General features: G+C 45.4%; 1 protein-coding gene across 12 annotated transcripts in view; it reads right to left on the bottom strand.

Annotated features, from left to right (window-relative positions):
* FOXP1 (forkhead box P1) overlaps positions 1 to 9211 on the bottom strand; it is a 695723-nt gene that overhangs the window by 23311 nt on the left and 663201 nt on the right. For all 12 annotated transcript variants that reach the window (XM_024747009.1, XM_024747006.1, XM_024747008.1 and 9 more), the window contains one exon: positions 8057 to 8140. In XM_024747009.1, the coding sequence (XP_024602777.1) occupies positions 8057 to 8140 (84 nt within the window). The remainder of the gene's footprint in view (positions 1 to 8056; positions 8141 to 9211) is intronic.

Raw genomic sequence — 9211 nt, 5'->3', positions numbered from 1 at the left:
TTAGCGCTGGAAACTTGACTTCGTGACACACATTTGCAAACTAAGTGCTCACGGTCCAGCGTAGCAGCCGCGGCGGGATGGAGCAGATCTGGGAAGGCTGGGGCTGACCTCCTCTTTGCCTTGGGCCTTCGTCACCGACCAAGTACAGGAAGAGCGTGTCTAAGCATCCGCCCCAGCAACGGGTCAAGGAAATCAGCGCACGGAAGGCTAATGCTCATCAGTATACAGCGTTTAAAATTCAGATGCTCTTAGGCTTAAGAGGATCCAAACGCTCGGGAAAGCCACGGGGGCCATTTGTAAAGACCACGCTGTGAAGCCCCTGCCACCGCCTGGTCTCGCTGAATTCTCACACCATCACGAATACTTGAGGTGTTGTTACTCACGTTTCACAGATAAGCAAACACAGGCTCACGGGAGATTAAATAACGTGCCCACATTCACAACCTGGACTCAAAATCACATACACACTGGAGATTCTAGGCCCTCTGTATCATAGTCTCCTTACGCCCAGACAACGGGAACCATAAACGGTGTCCGGGTTCATTTTTCTGCACGCTCATTTTTGGAAGGGACCTGGGGATTAGCTTTTATCCCTGCTTATAACGGACATTCCATAAATCTTCCCCAGCAAACATACGGCAATGGGAACTGAAACGACAGGAGAAGGAACAGAACAGACAACTGCTGCCCTCGAAGGGCTTTACCGTCAAATGCAGACGCTGATCAAAGGAAAACCGGCAGAGCAACCGTAAAACAATCCCGAGAACTAACGCTGCCTCTGGGCTCTTCGGTGGAAGAACAGTACCCTCAACACCACGGCTTTCTTTAAAAGGTAATGAAAATTATAATATAAATACAGCGTCCTCAGGGAATACGCACGCTCCTTTCCAGTTCTGTGAGGAAGATCACCAGGCCCACTGGGTTCTAGTTAATTGCCCAAACCCCAAACTCGTGGAAACATTCAGCAAGTGCAGCCCCATCTCTTGGGAGCTCACCTACAAGAACAGACAAGCCCCACGATACGGGTACAAAGTCATAAAACATGAAAAGAATGTCATTCTCGCAGCCTTAATACTTGGACTGGTTCTACTGAAAAAGCAACAGTCGGGAAGAAAATCCCTCCCGGTTAGCACGATCCACGAAGAAAGAGATGCAGCTGAATTTTCTGGAGGCTCCGAAAACACAGGTACCAAGTGGAAATCAACACCAAGCCAGAAGAGAGCAGAGAGGGTTTTTTTGTTTTTTGTTTTTTTTTTTTACCAGGCTTGACAAATGACACCGTGATTCACACCCACTGCTGGGCTGTCTCTAATAAGCCACAGAGGAAGTAGCCAATCTCGCCTAATTACCAGATAAAAATGTATTGTAAGGACTCTAATTAGGAGACGCGGATGGAGGTGATCTAATGATTAAATGCTGCATTCGACTGACCCCACCATCAATGTGCAGCGGTGCAAGATGTCACTGGAATGTTCTGTAGAAACAGTAATTTTATTTCGAGGAGGGGAGGCAGTAATATTTGTAATGATGGCTATGAGGTAAACTAATTAAAAGACAGTTCCTAGAGGAAGAGGGTGGCTGAGAGCAGCTGTGGCCATTCCAGAACCAAGTGCCAAGTCTCCACAGAGGAACTGCAGTCAAGTGGAAAATTTCTGCCTGACCTCTGCCCCTGCTATTAATTTGCAGGAAAACTAATGACACATATACATATTCCCACAGAATTGTTCTAATTGCTAATTTGCCAAAGGAGCCCCGATTCCAAATTAAACACGACTGTAGCCTGCGAGGGAAGAAAGAACAAAAAGTGGTAAACTCCAAACACAGGGTGCTTCGCCTCGCGAAATCATCTGAAGGCTGACCCAACAAGTTAATGAAATGTCAACCTTGTCAACGGCGATCGAAGTTTCTTAACTTTTAAACTCCGGCTGGATGATCACATGCTGGTCTCGAGGAGAAACCATCTTTGGGGAGGAAGGTCACGAGGGAGTGATAAGATGCAGCAGGGGGAAGGTCTCAAGATAGGCTCTGCGTTCAAACCAGACCTGCTCTTTTCATTAAGGTCTCTCTCTGCAAAAACTGGACCCCCTACGCCCCCCACCACACACACAAAAATTAATCACAGACTTAGAACAGCAGAGCAAACCGGGAACGGTGAGGGGTGTGCGGCAATCTTGCAAGATTCACCTGAACTGTGAACTATTAAAACTTAATAATATAATCATCAATTAGAGATGAAAGCGCGTGTGCTTCGTGTTTCTGACTGTAGCTCAGGTTGGGAGAGAGAATTTTTTTCTTCCGGGGCCTGGAGCAGGAAGGGATGGTTTCTTTTCCTATTTTTCAGATTGTGTTCATTTTCTATTTAAAAAGAAGTTGCTATGTTTAGAAAAGTTAGTAACTCTGATATTTTCTACATGGCAAGTTTCCATCATGTGATGATTTGGGCAAAGATAATCTCTTTGAAACACCGGCCAAGAGCTTAAATTCTTATGTCACTTAAGATTGCCGTTGGGCTTTATTTTTTATTTTTTTAGTTTCTATGCGCTCTCAACCGTCGGCTTTTCTCCCAGGTCAGTTCCAGGGGTGACTATCCTAGAAATCTTACCCATCCAAACAACTGGAACCAGATCAGCTGCCCGGGACTCTGCCGAGCCCCTCTTCGAAAGATTTATCTTTCGTTTTTAAACAGTAACCTCCTCTCTCTCTTTTAAAGACGGTGAGTCACTCCCATTTTTTTAAAAATCAACAAACGGCTGAGGTAAACCCCAGACAGAAACAGACTTGTTGTAAGCATTCCCATAAGGACTCATCTGGATTTTTGTTTGTGCTCTTGCCTCGCTTCAGAACAGATGCTGAGAACAAAAGGCCAACCTGAAACCCAGACACCGAGGGACCCAGCCGCTTAGTATGGACTTTGGGGCTCACTCGCTTTTCTGCTCTTGGTTCGACTGGCCTGAGCAGGTGAATCCTAGACACGAATCCCTCGCGTTCAGAGGTGGCCTTTTCTGAGGCTGGAGGGACGGGAAAGATGTTACCAGACCGTGGCAGGGGGTCGGTGGGGGGGGTGGCCTTGGGGAGAGCTCTCTCTGCCTGGTCCCGCTACTGCCTTAGATCTGGGCCCTGGCGCACGGCAGTGACCGAGGAGGCGGTCGTCAGGATGAACCTCAGGGTGGGGGACTTCGCGAGAAACAGTCTAGAAACATCCCTTGTGTGTATGTGGTGCTTGCAAATCTCTCTTTATGACGGCATCAAATTATTCCCCCAACTCAACAGCCAGGCTGCAGCGAGCAGCCCACAAAATCAGCCACTTCGTTGACAGACCCCCCCTTTTGCGGAGCGGGCGGCACGGGGCGAGGGAACACACGGACGGACACTCTCTCTCTCTCTCTCTCTCTCTCTCTCTCCCCCCCCCCCCCCGTTTTTATTAGTCGCTAAAAACTATTTCCAAACAGTCCTAATTGCTACGGTTGGAGGAAACGGGAATGCGTGCAAAGGAAAATCGAATACCGCCTTTCGCTTCAAATAGCCACGTTCTTGTGTTTTACAACACGTCCATAAAGGAGACAGTACCTACACTGTAATCACTTGCCCACCAAATCTGAAGGCGTGTGGTTTCTCCAGCGCCGGGAGCTGTTCTCCGGTGGGTGGGAGGAGCACCTAAAGCAAAGCCTACCTCTTACGTTCTCAGGATTATAGAATATGACCTACGGTATTTTCCTGACCGTATGATAGTGAAAAAGTCTTCTTCAAAAATCCTTAACAACTTAATAAAGTATTGTTACAGACATGTTTCTTGGTGGTGGTGCTGGTGATTATTTTATCCTCTGAGCGAGGCCTCCCTCCAAGGACAAGCATTCGCCCCCAAGCAATCCACTTTGGTGTTTACCTTGAGAACACGAAGTGGTACCGAGTGTGGAACAAAAGAGTATCATTCTCATTAGGACAGTTTACGATCGCCTGATTTTTCGCTTGTGCTTCTCTGAACACGGAAAGGAGACGAATCTTTTAAATCGCCAACGTACAATACACGTGGGCCATTCTGTACGTATGTCAAGCCCGCCTTTGCCCACTGTATGTCCCCCATTGCTAGAATGTACAGCTCTGTTCTGGTAAACTTTTCCAAGCAGGGGCCAGCCTTAATAGAATTAAAAGCTTCTAAGTAAAATTATGACAAACGAAAAGCTTATTTCAGCCGCTGTTGGCCATTCCTTCCTCCCCTCCACTCTGATCATCTTCACACACTTTCCCAGTTCCCTTCCTCAGAGACACAGACACACGCACCTACTCTTAACCCGAGAAAAGAGTCACGAAACTCGCTTCTTTCCACTTCTTCCTATTCATCTTTTAGCTTTCACCTTAGATGTCACCTGTCCCAGAAGTCTTTCCTCAACCCCCACCGTCTAGGGCAGCGGTCCACACACTCACTCCCCGAGAGCACAGCTCATGCCAGGGAGAGCCCGGGAGTGTGTCTTTGGTAGTTGGTCCCACGAGACCCCAGACACGTTGATGGCAGGGGTGGTTCTGTCTGGTTTAACTACCCTATGTCTTCCTGTCGCACGTCCAATAAATATCCGTTGACGCAATAATTCGATTTTAAATTCAGGAATTCTCTTCACGAAAACAGCGTGCACTGCAGTTTGAGTCCTGGGTATAATTACGAAAGGAAAGGTTTTTATCGGTTTAAAGGATTTTCAAGCAAGCGGGAGGAGATGTTATCGGAGGCACGTGTGCAACAGGACCGCCGTAAACCCCTATTCAGTTCCTCTCCACGCTTTCCAGTGGGAGTCGCGCTCAGACCCACGCCTAAAAACTTGGGATTCTCCCGAGATGAGCACAGCCTCTGATTAGCCAAGTGGGAACATGAGTTCCACAACAGCATCCAGCGAACACGTCTACGGGCTGCTGTCAGAACGATCCAAGAAGGTTTTGGCAGTGAAATGGGAACTGGTTGGATGACTGGACACAGCAAATGACACTTACCACCCAAATGGCATTTAGTGAAAAGCAACGTTTACAGCAAAGCATTCTATCACTTAGTGACTAAGGATTTTAAAATAAACACCGAGTTCCTTTTTAAACAGAAATGGAAAAAAGAAAAAAAAAAAAACCACTCCACAAACTTCCTGGCAAGACTCTAACATGAGAGTCCCCAGCTAAGGTTAGATCTGAATCCCAGGGACTGCTTCCTTCAAATCAGAGAGTCTAGAACGAAAGGCATCTGAACATACACCGTGCGTTCTACTCTTTCAGGTGGAATAAATCAATTACAGGCAAAAGGGAGTCTTCTGCACCTTAGAACCGATCATCAGATAACTCTGTATCCCTAAAGTTGAAGGCATCAAGGGTTTGCTCTACGTCTGTCCACCCCTCCCCTTTTTTGGGGGGCAAAGAAGTCAAAATGTATGCAAAACACTACACATCGACCTTTTATAATTAATTTCCCAATGCCTCACCTATACATATTTTAATAATTCCCGATTTATAAGATGGTATCTATAAGAAAATTTTCTATTTTCCAATGAATGAAAAGAAGGCAGCTTCTCTCTGGCAACAAGAGTGTCACACAATACCTGCTTGTCAGGCACCAATGTTTACTTCTTACACGTAAGTCAAAGGATGAGGAATTTATAATGCTGCCTGTGAAGGGAACCACTTTTCATACACAAATGTGATCTTTTTTTTTTTTTTTTTCCAAAGGGTAATACAACAGTCCATTTACATAAACTAATCCAAACAATCTATGTATTTGACAATGGCAAACCTCACACAGACGGCCTATTGTTGGTTTACATCTTGGAGTTCTTTATGTTGGCTTGTAGCGCGGCTCTAACTGTCAAAGGTTTGACTTGGACTCCAAATAAATGGTTATAGAAGTGCTGTGCAGCGATATTGGACTTCTTTGCAAAAGAAGACCTGCTGCGTATGAATTCAAAAGCTATTAATTTTTCAGTCAAAAATATTCGTGCCTATTTCTTTTAATAAAGAAATGCTGTGCTGAGCTACTAAGAGAGAATGTTGACCAGTGGTAGAGAATTTTCAATAGAGCAGTTAAAAATAAATTTAGTAGGAGGTCCCCCTTCGAAGTTATAATTTTCCAGCATGTAAAACATTTTTTTAAATACTGATCAAGACCAAACCTTCCTGCCCTGTGCATTTCCCCCAGGACTGCACTTTCCTGTTTACAGGCTGCCTAACACGGGTCCTCATGGTGATTCCCAAGGGTCCCGTTTGTGGCCTACGGAGGCCTATGTATATGGCGCTCCCTGCCGGCATCCGGCGCCATCGCTCGCTGAGTGCCCCGTGGGGTTTTGCGATTCCTCTCCTGCTTTTATCCCTCCTCCTCCCAAGGAGCCTCATGATCCCAAGTGAGTATATCCCTAGAGTGCGGAGTCCAAACATTATTCTAGTTCTCACAGTTAATATCTAACCTCATATCATTGTTTTTAATCCACGGAGGAAGGAGGAGATAATCTCATTCTCTCCCTTGTTGCTAGGTTTAGAGATGCAAACCCTTCAACCTGGGGAAAACCATTTCCCTAACCAACGACAACCATCTAAAGACTTCCAGAGAGTTTCAAGCTCCCTATACCCGCTGGAGAACTCAGTGGAGTCATGCCAGGATCTTACCAATTTGCTTACCTGGGTTCATAGTATTCCCAGGACCCTCCTTAAAAGAAGGGGTTGACAGGAATAGCACCGAGAGCACAGCTGACTACTGACTCCACGATACTGAATGGCCTCCCCCTGCCCCCCTTTCTCTTGGGTAGCCTACACGTTGGGTCCTACAGCCGTTTACTGCAAGATACATGGAAACCAAGGGCTCTTCCCTAGTAAAAATGGATGTGCAAAGTGTTTAATGATTTTATGTCCTATATCTCAGTAATGTGTTCTGTTTCAGACATTAATTTTGTCTGCCAACTGCATCTTGGCAGGCTACCATATTTGCTGGGTTAATAGTCTGACTCCGTTTTATTTCTATCACTATAAATCATACATGTATGGGTGTATGTTTGCTTTATTTATAGGAAAAAATCAGTCAAAACAGATAAACCAATACTTTGCCATTACGCCGCATCACTGCATATTGATTAAAATTGCTGGTACTAACTATAGATTGTCAACACGCTCAATTAATTTTCACACAGTGACTCCAAGCAGAATCAAATAAAGGCAGTGTACCCTTACATTTTACAAATCTTAAAAATCAAGAAGCAAAGCACTCTCTCCATTGTGAATAATCAGTTGAAGCTACTAGATTCTGGGAACTGTTACGTGTACAAGGAACACAACCGTGAAAGCGATCAATCTGCAACAAGTAATGACGCCTAAGACAGGATTTGGGGTTCAGCTACCGCCCTTCCACTTTGATATTAACCGTCTGTGCTTGGTGACGCTCTTGAACGTCAAATAAAAGGGGACAAGGCAAGAAGTAAGAGATTGCTAAAAGCGAAATGTAATCTCAGGGTACCATGTTTGGTCTCCTCACTGCGAAGGAGTAATTTTCGCTTCAAACTCTTTAGTGACCGTTAGGTGTTCTCCGTAATTATAGCCTCTGACTATTCCGACAGTGTGTTTCCTCTTTCTTTCCCTTCTTGCAGTTAGACTGGACTGGACTATCCCTCACTCCTTTTCTCACACCCACTGCCTCTTGGCTAAACCACGCTGACATGCCTTCTTCCTCTGCTTTCCTGGTCTGGCTGTGTTCTCTCTGTGTTTCCACCATTGAGAAATCAGAAAGATTGCTTCCCGTTCTGTTTTGTTTTTTCCCTTCTAGTGAGCTCTCGTAGTATGTTTTAGTACCTTGGTGTAGCATCAATCATCTGTCCCAAAGAAGAGCTGATGGTGGGGCCTCGTGGCTAACGACTGTGCCTGAATCATCCCATATCTGTCTCCCTAAATGCCCAGCACACTGCCCTCTTCATAAAAGGTCATCAGAACCAGATGGAGCTTAAGTCTTTCACTACTCAAAGCTGCCAGACTAGGCGATCCTCCGTCCTTGGGGTAGGGAAGCGGAGAAGCAACACTGTAGGGTTCCCCACGGGTGTCATTCAGTACTTACGGGCTGAGGGGCAGTTTTGGGTTCCGTAGACTTCACGTGCAGGTGGGTCATCATGGCCTGCAGGCGCTCTTTGTCTTTTGCAAGCTGGTAGGGAGAAGACGCTTTGTTATTTCTTTGAATGCAGATGCAGTACTCCTTTAACATCCCAAATGATACACATTCCAAATTACACTATGGCCCCCTGGCACACGACAAAATGTGCATCACTGCTTGATCGTTTTGAAATCTATACGACCACTGCCAGACTCCGAGTTACTAGAGGTGTTAGTGGGCGATTTCTCCACACAAGATGCATGTGCCTTTAACTGGGAAGTCCTAGACCTGCTGGCACCAAGGAGTCCCATGGAACACAGACAGCTACGAGACAAAACCGTGAATCACGCCTGTTAACCAACCTGATTCATGAGGAAGCCAAAGGAGAATAAGCTAGGGAGCTAAAAACTCGTAAATTCATCCGTTGGGGTTGTGGAGAGACTCCTAGGCACACAGATACACTTACGCAAAATTAACTCCATCTTTCTTCACAGGTAGGCACAGGTGAAGACAGTACTGGCCAGCAACTTTGGCAAGGCAGGCAGAGAGCCCCCATTTTCGAGTGAATGCAGAAAAAGCTTACTCATTTCACGGACTCAGTATGTGAGTACCTACTATGTGCTAGTCTCATCGTACCAAAACTTCAAGTCTCCTCATTCTATCAAACGTTATCTTCTGAAGGCACATGAGTTTCTAATTGGATGTATGCAGTAGGCACTCACACTACTTATTACATGCTGCCTTCTTTATGCTTGCCGTGGACTCTTTCATACACAATGGTATCTTTGATAGTTCAAGATCGTTGAGCATAGGGGACATATGACAATTATGTCTGTAAAAGAAGTGGGAAATGTATCCCCCAAAGGTACAGATATTAAGAGAACAGCTGTAGAATTTTGGGTCCAGAGAAAGAAAGGGGGGGGGGGAGGAAGGGAGGGAGGGAGGAGAGGAGGAAGAGAGAGAGGGAGAGATAGAAAAAAAAATCTTAATTCAGTACTTTTAAAGACTATTTGTCCAAAATAATGCCTTAAAATTGGAGAGAGACGCATTCCATCAATGTCACATAATTAACATTAAATCTTTTAAATAACAATTAATTTTTTAAGTCTAAAATTATCTGCC

Source organism: Neophocaena asiaeorientalis, unplaced genomic scaffold (genome assembly GCF_003031525.2).
Source record: "Neophocaena asiaeorientalis asiaeorientalis breed wild unplaced genomic scaffold, Neophocaena_asiaeorientalis_V1.1 scaffold130, whole genome shotgun sequence".
NCBI lineage: Eukaryota > Metazoa > Chordata > Mammalia > Artiodactyla > Phocoenidae > Neophocaena > Neophocaena asiaeorientalis.
This window is presented reverse-complemented; position numbering and strand designations above follow the sequence as displayed.